Source organism: Grammomys surdaster, unplaced genomic scaffold (assembly GCF_004785775.1).
Source record: "Grammomys surdaster isolate TR1022 unplaced genomic scaffold, NIH_TR_1.0 186, whole genome shotgun sequence".
NCBI lineage: Eukaryota > Metazoa > Chordata > Mammalia > Rodentia > Muridae > Grammomys > Grammomys surdaster.
Genome location: NW_021604631.1, coordinates 6,758,907 through 6,776,484, shown reverse-complemented (window position 1 = coordinate 6,776,484; position 17,578 = coordinate 6,758,907). Strand labels below are relative to the sequence as shown.

At 37.0% G+C, this 17,578-nt stretch overlaps 1 protein-coding gene across 3 annotated transcripts in view; it reads left to right on the top strand.

The window, feature by feature from the left end:
• Positions 1 to 17,578, top strand: part of Braf (B-Raf proto-oncogene, serine/threonine kinase) — a 117,764-nt gene that overhangs the window by 79,838 nt on the left and 20,348 nt on the right. For all 3 annotated transcript variants that reach the window (XM_028768427.1, XM_028768425.1, XM_028768426.1), the window contains 4 exons: positions 3,807 to 3,949; positions 5,116 to 5,233; positions 7,787 to 7,871; positions 8,975 to 9,151. In XM_028768427.1, the coding sequence (XP_028624260.1) occupies positions 3,807 to 3,949; positions 5,116 to 5,233; positions 7,787 to 7,871; positions 8,975 to 9,151 (523 nt within the window). The remainder of the gene's footprint in view (positions 1 to 3,806; positions 3,950 to 5,115; positions 5,234 to 7,786; positions 7,872 to 8,974; positions 9,152 to 17,578) is intronic.

The window sequence follows — 17,578 nt, the reverse complement described above, 5'->3', positions numbered from 1 at the left end:
CTTAGAATCAGATTAAATCGTTCTGTATCGTTCTTTGGGATTGCATACCACATCTCAATTTGTCAGACTTTATAAAGCATTTCCCATCCACTTTCTAGAACTATTTGAAATATACATTGATTTCATGGAATGGACCCATAATGGAAAACTTTAGTCTTGCCCTTATTGGTATAGTAAAGAAAGTATACAAATGAGCGATTGTATTAAAGATTTCTTACAGGATTCCCATCTATCTAGCTTTTCCTCTAGCAAAGATAATTTTAAGAAAATGCTTTTTGAGCCAAATGTGATAGTATATGCCTGTGATCCTAGCTGAGGCAAGAAGAACATGAGTTTGAGGCTAGCCCAGTGTACATAGCGTGGCTTTCTCAAAAGACAAAACAAGCAAACTCTGTATAGTGGACCCTACATGTTTCCTAAGAGATGGCATTTGAGACTGTCTTCACATTGTCTTGCACGAGGTCCTCTGTGCTTACCTTCTCAGCTGCCTTCTGTCTTACAAGGAAGACTGTTAGCTGTACACCATGCCTAGAGCTGGGTTCTTCACTGTGACCTTCTGTATCTTCAAAATAGGTCCAAGCCCACCCAGACTCAATATTTTTATCCTGAGTAAACATTGTAAGCCATATTTTGTTATGGTTCTGTATTCCTCTCAAGATACCAGATAGCAAGCCTAAATTATGTAATTAATACTGACTTTATCACATATTCAAGAGTTTGTGTTGTTTGTTATTCCATGAGCCTGCCAATTAATGTTGCTGCCAGTTTGACTTTCATATGTCTTAGTAACTGTGGCTGCTGACAATTTTGCCCAGTACATCCAGCATTTAAATGTTTCCATCATGTTAGCATCACAGTTAACTTAGTAGTAAACAGCCTGCTTAGTACCTAAAGTCAAGTGGCATTTCTTGTTCTTGTAATGAGTCACTTTGAAAAAATTCATTGGGGTTTTTGTGAAAATATAAGCAGATTTTTAAAATATCATCCAGAATTATTTTGTGAAGCAGGCTTCAGCTCATCTAATTTATTCCCCATGACTTCTTTCATTTCTTCTGTGTGTCTGTCTTCCTGTGTTTGCCTGCCCCTCTCTTTCTCTTCTAACAGCCCCCTTGAACCAGCTGATGCGCTGTCTTCGGAAATACCAATCCCGGACTCCCAGCCCCCTCCTCCATTCTGTCCCCAGTGAAATAGTGTTTGATTTTGAGCCTGGCCCAGTGTTCAGAGGTAGTTGGGCTCTTCTTTCTTGTTCTCACCCAAGCAAACTAAATATAGATAGAGACTCTGTTTGTGCCTCACCCTCACAGCGTGTGTTTGTAAGTGTGAGAGTTTGAAGTACTAAATCTCTGCTTGGCCTGGCTGGAATGCTCTGAATGTGCTTCTCACATACTCACCACTGCAAGCTTCCTGTATGCTGTTGATTACAAATTTTTAAAAGCAAGACATTTCTGAGTTGGGATTTCCATCTTGCTTACTGTTGTCTTATTTCTGCTTGGTCTTGAAAACTTCTTAAATTCTGGGAGACACAGGCAGGATTCTTTTTATTTAGTGCATTGGATGATAATTTTCGATTAAGTAATATTAATATTGTTTAAGAGAATAAAAATATATATGGAAACCCCTATGAAAAAGTTTTATATTGGGCATATGGCTCACATCTGTAACCTCAGCACTTGAGATGCAGAGGCAGGAAGAAAATCACTGCAGGTTTGAGGCCAAAGAATTCTTATGAGACTTTTGACAGTGTTTTGAAATTTAGTAGTATTAATAATTTTTTGTTCTATTTTCCCCTTATATTTGATATATATTTAATTAATCTATAAACATGAGTTCAGAAAAACTGAATTTATATGTTGACTTATGCCCCTCATGTAAGGAAGTTAATAATTTAACTGTCCCATAGTTTACCATGTCATATTTTAATTTACTGTTAAATTGACTAAAATTTTAAGATAAAATTAAATATCTTTTTACAAATATTTTTACTGCTTTGATACACGTAGTGACATCTACTTAATATAATGATGGTGCTTTAGAGTTTTCCATCAGCCCAGCTATTTTTCAGACAAGCCATAAATATAGTGGAAGTCATTCAGTACTTAGTGACGTAATTAACTAATCCAATACATGAGAACTGCCTGAGGCCTGGGAAGCTGGTACTGCTTTAAAATGGGGAACGTCCTCAGTGAGCAGTAGAAATGTACTATGCTCTAGTTAAAAGAAAGTCTGGACACCGTTTTCTTTTAGAAAATTGCATATGCAGTCATAGAACTTTCATATGGTGCTATAACATAATGTAGTACCTGTAAAACATCTGTCCAGATTTAGCATTTAAATACTGTCATTTGTATTCTTGCTGCTTGAAAGACCCTCTTTTTTTTTTTTTAACCCTTGAGAATAGTGTTTTTTAGAAGTTTTTCTCAGCTGCATATGAAAATTCTACCAAGAAATCTCAGGCCTTATTCACTGTGTACTCTGGGGAGTCGTTGTTCTAAACTCCTCTGTCCCAGATACTGTACATATTGCTACTGAGTAACTGTAAGTTTACATATTAGAAAAGCTCCATTTCTGCTGATCTCAGCCTACTTACAAAGTTCAGCTGGCTTATAAAATACTAGAATATATCTGAAATATGGATGAGATGCCATAGCATTTACTTGTTTACCCTTATAATAGCAAGTTGTCAGAAAGTCTTCAAGCCTATGTAGTGGGGCTGGGAGGATAGCTCATCAGTTTACAGACACTGGCTGTTTCTCCACAGGACTCAGGTTCCCTTGCCAGCACCCACATGACAGCTCACTGCTCTCTGTGACTCTGGCTTCAGGAGTTCTGACATCTTCACACGCATACACATGCAGGCAAAGCACCAATGCACATGAAATAAAAATAAATAGTTTTTCAAAAAGAGAGCCTACTTAGCTTTGTTTATATTAACTTTGCAATAAAGGTAACAAATAACATTTAATAGAAAAAAACCCTCAAGAACCACTGACACTGCTCACCATCTCTTAAACAATAAATATAAATGTAAGACTAATAGGAAAGAAATATTTAACAGGAAGGCCATTAAGATGATTCAGTTTTAATGTTTACATATTTTTAAAATATTAAGGCTACTGAAATAATACAAAGTAAATTTGTTTTATAGAAATTTGCATTGAGGTATAAAAGCAAAAATGAGAAGGAGGGATGGGATAGGGAGCTGGGGGGGACGGTGATGAAAGAGGATAACATCTGAAATGTAAATAAAGTATCCAATAAAAAAAAGAAATTTACATTTATTTTGTTGTTGAGTTTTTGTTAGTTTTTTTCTGTGTTTTATCACACAGGGTTTTTGTATTATTGGACTCTGGCTTTCCTGGAATTCTCTTTGTAGACCAGGCTGGCCCCAAATGCAGAGATTTACCTGCCGCTGCCTCCCAAGTGCTAGGATTAAAGGTGTGTGGTACCATGCCTGTGCATTGGTTGTGATGTTTTAATTTTTCTATCAAAGGCACAGGAACTTGGGAGTGAATTTTAGAAATTGTGACTTGGTTTAGAGATTGTATTTTTCTAAAATTGTTTATTATTATCTATTTTAAAGGTCATTAAATTGGCCAAAAAAAACTAAAAAAAAAAGACTGTACTAATTACATACCATGCCTCTTTTGGCCTGCCCTTTACTAGGGGCCAGTATTTAAACATGTGCTCCATCTTAAAGTGAGTCTACATCTCCCCACTTTCTGCCCCTGTTATGTGGACATATTTGCTCCTCCTCCTTAATGCTGACTCCTCCTTGATGTGGGTAATTTCCCCTTCTTCTAACTTAGGGTCAACCACAGGCTTGTCGGCCACCCCACCTGCCTCCTTACCTGGCTCACTCACTAACGTGAAAGCCTTACAGAAATCTCCAGGGCCTCAGCGGGAACGGAAGTCATCCTCATCCTCCTCTTCGGAAGACAGAAGTCGGATGGTAAGGCTCTGGGCTCTGCTCTTCCTGTAACTGGGCCTCTGAATTGTAAGAACACTGGGTGACACAAGGGTCTCGTCACATTCAAAAGTTAATAGGTTTTTGCATAAAGTATAGTCACACAAAACTGACTTTTGCTCTGGTTTCTAATATAATTGTTGAGGCCGTTTTGAAAGGGAAGTAATAGTGTTCTGTTCCTGTGCTAAGGAGAAAGAAAGCATGATTAAGCATCTAAGGCATATGTGTTCTAGAAGCTGACTCAGAATTCACGTGGCTACCAACCGACAGTCTTCCACAGTAAGAAGTAACTTTCTTCCACTTCTACCTTACCAAAACAATTGGTTGGTTTGTTTGTTTATTTTTGATGGCCAAATCAGTTAAGACATGTAGGGAAATCCAGTACCAATAGTTATAGCATGTTAACTTAAATTTTCGGCACTTGAAGCCAAAACTAGCCACGAATGTATAATTATTATCATCCCTCTGTAGTTCTCCAAATAGTTAAAAAGCCTTTTTTTTTAAAAAGAATAACAATATGTATTTCTACACATAGTAAATTCTTCCTATTTTTAACTTTTTAATGAGTATTATTTTGTGTTTATGGGTGTTTGACGCATGTGTAAGTACAGCAGCATGTACATGCCCAGTGGTGAAGGAGGTCAGAAGAGTGCAATGGATCTCCTGGAACTAGAGTTATAGATGAGTGTGAGCTGTCAGCTGGGTGCTGGGACTTGAACCTGCGTCCTCTGGAATAAAAGCCACTGCCCCTAACTTCTGAACTATCTGTCCATCCCCAATTATTTCTATTTTTAAGTAATTATTCCATCCTTGTATTGGCTCAGTTTAAATTTAATTTTATATTTTGAGTCACGAGTATAACTATTACTTCTTCAACATGGATATTTCTTCTTCTTTTCCTTCTCCTCCTTCTTCTCTTCCTTCTCTTCCTCCTCCTCCTCCTCTTCCTCCTCCTCCTCCTCCTTCTTCTTCTTCTTTTTCCTCTTCCTCCTCTTCTTCTTCCTCCTCCTCTTCCTCTTCTTCTTTTTTTTTTTGGAAGACCTTGCTCTGTTCCTAACTTTCTGTCAGGTAGGTCAATATATTTAGCATGAAACATTAAGGTTTTTCTCCTTTGTTTGCCTTGTCCTGACTTTTACACTTTATTTTTTGAGAAAACACTTGGTAGAAGAGACTCAAGTGATGATTGGGAGATTCCTGATGGACAGATTACAGTGGGACAGAGAATTGGATCCGGGTCGTTTGGAACTGTCTACAAGGGAAAGTGGCATGGTATGTATGTAATACGGTGCCATTGGCACAAGTGGGACATGGTATGTATGTAATATGGTGCCATTGGCACAAGTGGGATATGTTAAGAAATGTTTATTTAAAAAAAAAAAAGCCAAATATGGGGGTAATGGCACATATCCTTAACCCCAGCACTCAAGAGACAGAGGCAAGTAGATCTGAGTTCAAGGCCAGCCTGGTCTACAGAGAAAGTATAGTACAAACAGGGCTATACAAAGAAATGTCTTGGGGAGGAACAGTAGGTATGATGATACACACTCCTGTATTCCCAGCACTTAGGAGGTATCAGCACTTAGAAGGTATCAGCATGAGGGTTAGGAGTTCAAGCGCATCATTAGCTATGGAGAAAGTTCAAGGCCAATTTGAGTGACAAGAGGTTGTCTCAAAAACAAATATGAAGTCAAAAGATTCACTCTTTGCATTGTTAAACTGTTTTCATCAAGTGCAGGAGTCCTCCAAAGGTTTCTAACAAAACTGGTGGACCATAAAAACTGGCTTCAGAGTAGCCAAGATTGCTGTCAGTACTTTACAGTAATGATTCAGAAAGACAGAGATCATCAAGCTATTAGTCCCAAAGGAAGTTCATTTTTCTTTTAGAAGTATTCCTTTTGATGATTTTATGGGTATTATAAATCACAAGTAAATGTAAAAAGTGCTTAGCCTCACTACTTTTCTAAGAATTACAAACTCAAAAGATAGAAGTCATGACTTTCCTTAAACACAGATTTTTTTTAAATTGATCATGTGAAGATTGTAATTATAATCCCGTTCATTTTGTGGAAATATGAAAGGTTGGTGGTATGTACACTCAGCCTAGGCAAGTAAGTGGACAGCAATGAATAGGCCGATGTTTGGGAAAGTATACTCAATAAAGGCATAGCAGTAATAGAAAATGAAAATAACTCAAGTACTTACTAGTAGAAGAGTCAGTTAGAACATCAACACATCTATATATGGTTATATAAGAATCAAAATTACATAACAGAACTACATTGATATGGAAAGGTTTTTAATATATTGAGTTGTTTGAAACAGCATGTGTAATGCCTTATATTAAAGAGATATATAATGCATTTAACAGTAAAAAAATACTATCTGAATCTCTCAAGTTTATTTCATATGCATTCATAAGTTTTATACTGTGTATATATATAAGTATGTATATATGCATACATATACACACATATTTACTAAGGTTATTTCTGAGTACCATAGCTAGGGAGATTTTTTTAACGACTTATTTATGAATATGAGTGCTCTATTTCCATGCATGCCTGCATGACAAAAGACAGCAACAGATCCCATTATAGATGGTTGTGTTCCATCATGTGGTTGCTGAGAATTGAAATCAAGACCTGGAAGAGTAGCCAGTTCTCTTAACTAAGCCATCTCTCCAGCTCCTATGGGGAACCTTTATGTTTTCCTGAAACATTTAAGCACTGTTATGTGGTATCTGATAAAATTAATGCTATAGTACTTTGGTTGTTAAGAAAAATCAAGATTTATAGTGGTCATGTTAAAATTCATTAAAATGTCTATAAGTGTTCAGGTAATTGAAACTCAGCAACTGAATGAATACATTTGTGATTAGTAAGTGTAATATTATCATTAGCCTTCTAGAAGCTCTCCACATGCCCTCTTCATACTCACCTTGCAAAGACAGTTAACATCCTGACTTCAAAAGAATATAGTGTACAATCTTTCTCCCAATATTTCAAGATCCATTGATGTTGTTGAGTGTGTTTGTGTGTCATTTGCCCTCTGAATACTATTCCATTGTGTGAGTGAAATGTGATTCCTTCCATCTGTGGGATAATAAGCATTTGGGTACTTACCACTTGATGCAATTCTGAATGATGTTGCTGCTTATATTTTTAGTATATGTCTTTTAAAGAACATCTGTGTATATTTTTACTGGCTATATGCCTAGGAGAGAATTTTAGTACTATGCCATATGCATACTTGCAATTTTATGTATTCTCCCATCAGTGCTGCCAAGTAATTATACCAGTTTACATATCCACTAGATGTGTGTAAAACACTAGAAGTGTTTACACTATGATTATAAGTTTAATAATTTTCCATTTCACATAAGTAAGCCATAACTTTTGAAAAAAAATTGGCAAGTTTCTATTTTAAGCCAAGTTGCATTGGACCTCCTGTTCTGTTGTTCATGGTTTGAGCGCTTACTTGGTAAGTAGCACCTCAGTCAACGTTAAATCATTAGGAGAATTCTGAGGACTTAGGTACCTAAGCTGTATCCCCAGGGTGAGGACGTTCGCTGTATTTTAGATAATATTTTCAAATAGTAGTATAGGAATGTCATTGTTAGTTGTTCTGTGTGGGATTGAAGGATATATGCACCCCACAGTATGTATTAAAAAGAAAAAAAGTAGTTTATTACTAGGTAGTTAAATATAATTTATTTACAGTTTAGTAATGATATGTATTGAAAACTGACAAGTAGCAAAAAACCCAAGAATAAATGTTTCATATTTTACAAGTTGAAATTTTGGAGTAACACTTTTCTTTCAGGCGATGTGGCAGTGAAAATGTTGAATGTGACAGCACCCACACCTCAACAGTTACAGGCCTTCAAAAATGAAGTAGGAGTACTCAGGTGAGCGGAGATCACAGCTTCCAAGTGGGTTGACTTAAAGACACAAAATGTGCCTACTTAGAGTTTATGTTTATATTATTCTCCTGATATGTACTGTCGTTTGGTCCTGGAGCTAGAAGACAAGACTGAATTAATGGAAATTAAAAATGTCTGATTGTGTATAATACTAGTTCCTTTTAGGAAAGTAATACTCTAAAAATTCTAAATGTATTAAACACATTTAAAATTGTATTTAGTCCTAGGCCCTGGGACTTGAGGACCATTGACAAATGAGAGTAAATCCATGATAAGAAAACTTAGGCCAGGCTGTGGTGGCGCACGCCTTTAATCCCAGCACTTGGGAGGCAGAGGCAGGCGGATTTCTGAGTCCAAGACTAGCCTCGTCTACAGAGTGAGTTCCGGGACAGCCAGGGCTACACAGAGAAACCCTGTCTCGAAAAAAAACAAAAACAAACAAACAAACAAAAAACAAACAAAAACAAAACAAAAAACTTGGGGCTGGAGAGATGGCTCAGAGGTTAAGAGCACTGACTGCTCTTCCAGAGGTCCTGAGTTCAATTCCCAGCAACCACATGGTGGCTCACAACCATCTATAGTGGGATCTGATGCCCTCTTCTGGTGTGTCTGAAGACAGCAACAGTGTACTCATATACATAGAATAAATAAATAAAATTTAAAAAAATAAAAGAAAGAAAAAAAGAAAACTTATACAGGGAGGATTCTGTAGTTACAATTTTATATACAAGGGAAATGTTCAACAAAACTGAGATTTTAGTCCAGAGAAGGCTGTTGTATTCAAGAGGGTACATAGTTACTCTGATATTGTAAAGAATAGAACGAGGAAGCTAGTTGTAGAGGTTAGAGGAAAATGGTTTTACTTCCACATAGAAAACTTCCTAATAAGTTTGGAACAACTTAAACAAATGAAAGCAACCTCTGCTTCCTCAATATATTTCTGTATTTCTGAATGGAGTTGGAAGTTAGACTCAATAGTTACAGGTCAGCCTTGCTTTGTTGCTGGTACTTTTTCCTGAAAGCATCGTATTGACTTGGCAGTCTTTAAAGAATTGTTTGATACTCATTGTCACATTTCTTTTTGGCAGGAAAACTCGACATGTGAACATCCTCCTTTTCATGGGCTATTCTACAAAGCCGCAGCTGGCTATTGTCACACAGTGGTGTGAGGGCTCCAGCTTATATCACCACCTCCACATCATTGAGACCAAATTCGAGATGATCAAACTTATAGACATTGCACGACAGACTGCGCAGGGCATGGAGTGAGTTCAGTGCTCTTAGACCTTCACATGTGACTTTGAATCCACTTAAGGATGCTTTAAAGGTCCTAATGATGGCCTCTTATGGGTTGCATATTAAGTTTCTATGCAAAGAACTAACTACTAGATAACACTTGAATATTGAAACTGTTAGTTCTCTAGTTCAGCTTTTAAAGTATACAAGAAGTAAGGTATCTGATGAGAAGTTTTGCAAATGATGGTTAACACTCAGTGATTTATGTGAATAGTGGAAGTACAGAAAAACAGGAACCCTCAAAAAAAAAAAAAAACTTCTACCACAAAAAACGCCATTAATAGTTAATAGGAAATATGTGACTATTATTTGTTGCCTTTAAATCATTTTCTCTTACATGCCTACATTTTCTACCATAAGATGGCCAGTTAATAAAGTTTTAAATGAATATCTATATCTTAATCCTTGTTGAGAACTTCAAGTTGTAACAGCTATATCTACTGAATTTTACTTCGTAACCTAAGAGATACGTTTTTTATGCTTTATACGGGTTAAAATGAACCAGGGCTAGGTGTGGTGGTGTACACCTTTAGTCCCAGCAATCAGCAGGCAGAGGCAGGCAGATCTCTGTGAGCTTTAGAACTAAATAGACTCTGTTTCAAAAAATAAAAATAAAAAGGGACTTAACTGAAAAACAATAAAATGTAAATTTGAAACTTCTATGACTAGTTTAAAAGAATATCTTAATTCTTCTGTGTGAATGGATTACTATATCATTTAATCTTTAGAATGGTATGAAGTAGATATTTTAATTTCCCTTCCACTGGTAAGGAACCAGGCGTTTCGTGTAGTAACATGTTAGGTCACATAATTAGCAAAGTTGTCTTAACACCTCTTATGCTACCTTGGCATTCTCAAATTGGAATGAGGGGTAAAAATGAATGCCTGTCCTAACAACTCTTGTCTCAAGATCAGGTACAGGAAAGAAAGGAATAAACATATCACCTTACTTCATTCTAAACTAGGCAATAACTTGCAAGCCTTTATTCCACCAAAATGCTGTTCTGTTGCTGTGAAGAGACACCATAACCAAGACAACTCTTACCAAAGAAATCATTGACTTTCGGGCTTGCCTACAATTCCAGAGGTCTAGTCCATTAGCATTAGGACAGGGCACTGGAGAAATAGTTGAGAACTACACTCTGATCTGTAGGCAGAAAAGCCTGGCTTGGGCTTTTGAAACATCAAAGTTCAGCCCAGGTGATACACTGCTAAAAAGGCCACACCCATTTTGACAAGGCCAACCCTAATTCTTCTAATCGTTTTAAATAGTGCCACTCCGTATTAGCATTCAAGTGTATGAGTCTATGAGGACATTCTTATTCAAACCAACACACACACATTCACACACTCAGCACACATGCACTAGCGCAATGGAGGCAAAGTATTATCTACTAACAAAATAATCTCAGCCTTTCAACAAAGCTAGAATTTTAATGTACTCAAATCTAAACGAGTGTATTAAAATCTTAAGAAGAAAAATCTCTGGCAGAAAGCAAAGCATATTCCTTTTCCCCAGTGATCTCTAACACTTCTGCAGTAGGCTGGCACTCTCCTTCAGCAGCTCTGTAGCTGCCCTTTTTCTTTGGAATACTGCTACCACAAATACTTTTATTTAAGATTGTCTCACTGATCACTGTATATAACGATCATGTCCCTCACTCACTTTATCCCTTTCTATATGCTAATTCTAACAGACTTTTAAAATTCTCTGTTGCTTCCACTAGATACAAACTGGGTAAGAGAAGGGGCTTTGTTTTGTTCATTGAATTATGGCTATTCCTGGGACTAGGCCCTGGGCTATGGTGGATATTCAGTATCTATCAGTAAAATGAAGAAAAGCAAGAAAGGCAATCAGACAGACAAGACATACATCCATGATTATACAAAACTGTGTATTGTTTACTGTCCAGAAAGAAAATTCAAATTCTGCTTGGAACAAAATTCAGAAATGTTTTTAAAAAATTGTTTAAAAGAGAGAGATAACAGAAAAGATCTTCTGATGTGAACAGACAATAAAAACTACTATTTATAATGATCTTGAGAAGAAAAGGTAGTGGAATGACAGGGTTAGTTAAAACAGGTGTGACCATAGGAAGGAACCTATGAAAATCAGTAACTCCAGAGTTATCAAGAAATAGGTGCTACTTTCCCATTATTTACAGTTTGGGACTGCCAATGTACCTTTATAGCCAACTCTATAACACTGCTTACCTGCTGATGCATGTATAACATCACTCTATCAGACTTGTCCTAGATTTTTGTAGCTGAGAAAGCAGTATTAAATTTTAAGCCCTCTAAGAGAGTTTACTTTTTATTATCAATTTAAAACTAATGAAGGATAGCATAATGCCTTTCCTGTTTTTTTTTTCCCCCTTTGTCCTTCCAGTTGAGATGGTAATTTGTATCTGCCTTGTGCCAATATATTCTCGTTTCTAAAGTCCTTGACAGTTGAAAACTCTGTATTGAATTGACTAAGTAGGTTTGGAATTAAAGTGACAAATTTTTTCCCCTCTGTCTTTCAACCCCATTAAAACTTCAATAAAGAAATATTTTTATAAAGACTAAACCAATCGGGATGATAGGAAGAAGACAGTAGCAACATTTTGAAGTTGGAAAGCAGGTGCAAAACTGCTGATAGACTTTAGTAAAACCAAAAAACGAAATTATTAGTTGCCAAAGGAAAAATGAAAACCATCATGTTTTCAACACAACTTTCAAGAGTCTATGCAGAGATAAGCTTCAGAAATTGACAGTCCCTGTGGTAGGGGAAGCTACTCTGTTAATCTCTCTCCTAGCAAGTGCCTCTAAGCAATTGGCAGAAAGACTGGAAGTTCTCTGGAAAGTGGGAAATGAGTATCTCTGGCTGGGGAATTCTGCAGTCTAGGATTTGGACATCTTACCAAAACAATGGGATTAGGCAGCTGTACTTATCAAATAATGCTCAGCAGTGCCGCCTATCTCCCAGCTTTTTGGGATGGGAGGGTGCAGTGTTAGGGATTAGATCTAGGGCTGATCCCTAGAACAAGTATTGTGCCACTGAGATAAATCTAACCCAGTCACCTTTTGATTCTCAGAGGCTAGCAGCCAATCCTGACTTTTCCTACAAGACAGTCTTAGGAGTCTTCACTAGAGAATCTTACCAGACCAGGAGGAAGAGAGTGCAGGGATTCTGGAGTGTGTCACTGTATAGTTCACAAACAATACACTGACCTCACTTGGTCTGAGTAAGACATAATGTCTCTGAACCATCAAGCATTAGAGAAGTCTGATAGCAATGAAAGCTGAAAACACACCGAGGTGGTGTGCACTGGAAGAAACGGATCTAGTGAAAGAAGAGATTGCCACTCTCACCAAGAGCCAAGTGTATTAGTTTCCTTTGTGAGGTTAAAAAGACTGCTCAGTGTGTTGGCACACACTTTAATCCCAGCGCTTGGGAGGCAGAGACAGGTGGATCCCTGAATTTGAGGCCAGCCTGCTCTACAGAGGGAGTTCTAGGACATCTAGTACTACACAGAGAAATTCTGTCTCCAAAAAACAAACAAATAAAAAACTTTTTCATTAAACAGTGTTGTTTCTAAAAACTTTGTTCCCAGGCATGGTGGCATATGCCTATGACCCCAATACTTGGGAGTCAGGTAAGAAGATCATCTAGTCTACACAGCATGTTCCAGGCCAGCCAAAGCAATGTTCTACCTAAAAGTCATTACCATTGAATTTAAAAATGTTGTTTAGATGTTTATACTTATAGCGTAGGAAATGGTATTCCTTTCAAATATTTTAACCTTTAAATGTTGATTTAAAATTCACAAGGAATCATATAGTTTGCTAGAATTCATTTGAGTTGTCTTCCGCAAATAACTATTATGCAGAATTCTGTTCTGCTGCTTGTGGTGGCACATACAGTCTGTAACCCCTATCAATCACGTGGGAGCTGCAGACAGGAAGTTGAGTCCAAACCAGCTTGGAATATATGGTAACTTGCCTCAAAACCATTAGTTTTTGTCTCTGCCCCATTAGTGCTGGGCTTAAAGGCATGTAATACAACATACCTGACCCATCTTTGCATTTATAAAAGTGTTGTATATATGAATATGAAAACAGGAATCAGCAGGTTTACTAGTGGTCTTCTCCAGAATTAGTATAAAGTTTAAAAACTGCAGGAGCTAACGTGTAAAACTCTGAGCAGTATTTGTTAGGGTAGGAATATGAGTGGTTTATACACTATCTTTTGGGATGATATGTCTTAATTTCAAAGTAAACTCACTACAAAGTAATAGAAAACCATTTGAAAAACTGTAAACACAAATGCCAGTAACTTACCATCTAGGTAACTGCACCTGATGGCTTAATGTATGTTGTGTGTCCTTCACAATCGTGTATGTTACTGCTGTACATAATGGCTTTCTTACTGTCTTGTAACTATGGAATTAGGATTTGCCTTCCCTTTTACTCTTTGTACACCATTACTGGTTAATCAGTTGTGTATTCTGATCACAGCTCTGCTGCATATTTACTCAGTGGCTCCTTATTTTTTTTTTGATGCCATATATTTTTGTGGTGTTTCAATATAGTATTTATGTATTAGCCATTATATACACTGCTACATGTATGCACTTACAGTGTATCATTGTTCTGTATATTTTATATGTGCTTCCTCACTTATTCTCAATAGTCAGTAAGTCAGTGTGTATAGAGAGGTCATATAACATGCCCCAGTGCGGTCCTTTGAGCCTTGGACTATGTTACTTCTCCAAATAATGCAATGCTTTCACCCACCTCAGCCCTTGATGCAGCTCTTCTTGTAGTTCACACTTCATTTACTTGTAATCTTTCCTAGACACTGCTATTCCTGTCCTGAGATCCCCAAACCTTTTTTCTAAGAATACCATCTAATGATCTTGTTAACCATTTTATTAAAAAAAATGTGTTGAACAGGAAGTAGTGGTATGCACCAGCTTGGGCCACAGAACTCGACCCTGCCTTTTAAAAAAGAAAAGGGAGAGAGTTCCTTAGACTTCCATGCTGCTAGATGCAGTGGTTAAATTCTCTTTGTCCTCTACTTAATCGTATTTTTAATCTCTTGTTAGTCAAACTTTGGTCTGAATAGCATCTAGCTGGGAACCTTTAGAAGTACTGAATTTTAGATACTACCTTATATCATCTGAACTTAATCTACATTTTAACATGCTCTACAAATAATTCACAAGCGTATAAAGTTTGAAGAAATGTACATCAAAGCATATATTTCTGATTGTCCAATTAGCTGTTCCTCAGCTGGTTGTCATCCCTCTGGGACCTCAGTCAGTTTCATGGTGTATGAAAAAATCACTTTAAAATCAGTTCTGTGCCAACCTCCAGCTACTTCATTTTATTTGTATTTACAGCTCCTATCAAACTGTCTGCTCAACATGTCCACTTGACTGTCTAATGGGATCTCATGTGTACTAGGTCTAAAACCGCTGACCTTTCCTCCAGCCTCTTCTTCAGCAATGCTCTACCCTCAGCTGCTTATCTCAGACATTATACAGTGAGCCTCCATCACCACACCTACTCTCTGTTCCCCTTCCCCAACGCTTGTTACCGCTCAGATCATCTGTGCTTTCCCTCCAGTCAGCTCTATGTCGACGTGCTGTTCTGTGTATATGGAAGTCATGCATCTGCCACAGGGCTCTGACCTGTCTCATTGTCCTTGGTATAGTCTTATCCTTAACAGTATACACTATCTTACCTCCCTGAAGTCTTTCCTCGGAATAGCCTATGAAAAGGTCCTATTTAACCTAAAATGACAATCCTGGACCAGCTCATCCTTCCCTGTCAGGTTCCCACCTGATACAGTTAACAGTATACTGTATGTCTTACTGATTTGTCTTTTTTGTTTTCTGTTTTCTTCACTACAGTGCTAAGTATCTTACTTTATCTCCAAGACCAAAACCAGAACAGTTTTTGGTTAGCACATAGTGGTTTTTTATTAAACATATAAAGTAATTTTTAAGAATACATCAAAATAAATATCATCTCCATATTACAGTTTAGTGGTCAAATGTTAGATTGTAAAAAGTTCCTTAGGTGAGTAACACAGGTGGAGTTTAAGCCCAAGTCTGGATGCTCAGACCCACTCCTCTTCCCATGTCTCCTTGCTCATTTCACTTACACTCTTCACCCTGCAGGGATAGAATTATTGCCCCTTCACCTGCCTCACCAAGAATCACACCAGATTATGCAACCAGACTATATAAAAATATTCTGAAAACATCAAAGTATCTCACGTGTGCAAAGGTAGTGGTAGTTCTCCATTTTCTTATAAAAATGTATCGTTGTTCTGTTTACATTTCAGTCTTGGGCCACTTCAGATGACTGTGTCTGAGGTGGCAGCTGAGGCTCTTGTCTTTCTCCCTATGTGGATATCCAGTTGTTCTGGCAGCATTTGTTGAAAAGACCGTCTTTTCCTCAATTTTACCTTTTTTTTTTTTTAATAATAAGTAGTATGTCTCTGGCTATGTTTCAGTTTGTGGGTGTTTGATAAAGATTACAAAAGTGAAAGAATAGTACACCTTTTGCTTTCCCACCAATATTATAAAATTCTACATTTATATACATATCCATTTATTTTGCTGAGGCCAGTTTTCTATTTCTTAGAAATGAGTAAAGTATTTTCTAAAGGGACATTTACTACTCTCTCTATTGTTTGTCTCAACTAGGAAATGGAAGAGATACAAAATTATCCTATTGGTGTATTAGAAGACCCAGTAGCACTAAGTTCTTAATTCTTCCCAAGTTGCTCTCCAGCTGCAGCATGATGCCAGTCACAGTATGAGCAGATAGAAGTTTAGAAATTGGCATACTAATGTGACCATTGATATGGAAGTACAGTGGCTAACTACTTATAGTCCCTGACATTTGAAGCCAGGTGTGGTAGTACACACCTATAATCACAGTCCTTCAGAGGTAAAGTCAGGAGTGTCAGGAGTTCGAGGTCAGCCTGGGCTACCAGATTCCCTATCTCAGGCAGGAATTTTAAAAGGAAAAGAAGAGAGAAAAAAGAAGAAGAAGAAGAAAATAAAGAGACAATTTTGTAGGAAAAATAGCAAAGTTGGAGTTTAGTTGAAGATTTTAATTTTACTATGAGACCATAGTAATCAAGAGAGTGTGGTATTTGTATAACTATACTCATATAAATCATTGTGGAAGAAAAGATGTAGCTTAGATATAGCTCTAATTTACATATTTTCCTCATTTGATTTTCTTTAAGCAAGGTGCTAATGTAATTCATGAAGACAGTTCTTCAACAAATGTTGCTGTAACAGCTTGATATTCATATAGAAAAACTAAACCATTAACTGTTAGTTGCCACAAAACAAACATTTGAAATGGATTAAAAACAAAAATCTACTATTTTCAATAGCAAAGGAGAAAATCCTTGTAGTATAAAAATAGGCATCAATTTCTTAGAACACACAAGGTAAGGGAAAGAAAGAAAAGAAATGGCTTGAAGTACATCAAAATTCAACATTAGTTTTCATCCAGACACTGTTAAGAAAATAAAAATTTGTCTGGGGACATGTACTACCTAGCCTGTGTAAGACCTGGGTTCAGACCCCAGGATCACAGGCAAAGATAGATGAACAAAAGAAAATGAAAGGACAAGTTACAGTCTTGAAGAAAATGTTTGCAAACATATCTGATAAAAAGTCTTCAAGGCATATGAAGAACTGTTAAAGTCAATAATACAGCATAGGGACTAGAGAGATGATTCCACACTTAAGAGCACCAGATGCTCTTCCAGAGGTCCCAAGTTAATTCCAAACGCCCATGACTATCTTAACTCTAGTCCAGTGTATCTGAAACCTTTTTCTGGACTTCTCAGACACCAGGCATACATGTGATGTGCAGGCAAAACACCTATATTATAATAATAATTAATAATAATAATATAATACATGCAGGCAAAATACCTATATAGTAATAATACAATAAATGCATATGAAACACCTATACTATAATAATATAATACATGCAAGCAAAATGCCTATATAATAATAATATACATGCATGCAAAACACCTATAGAATAATAAAAAAAACCAACACAACATACCATTCAATGTGCCACAGAAACTGGATGTGGTGGCATTTATAATCCCTGCCCTTCAGAGGCCAAGGAAAGAGGATCAAGAATTTGAGTGCTATGTCAGCATTGTAGTGAGAGCCCGTCACAGAAAAAGGATGGAAGAAGTATGGGTTCAAAACACTTTCTTAAAGGTGTTATATGCAAGGCCAGTAAGTACATGCAAACATTTCACAGCTACACACCAGGGAATGGTATCTTCAGACTATGATGGGAGCTAGCAACCCATCCCATCAAAATGCCCATTTTCCAAACCCATCCCATCAAAA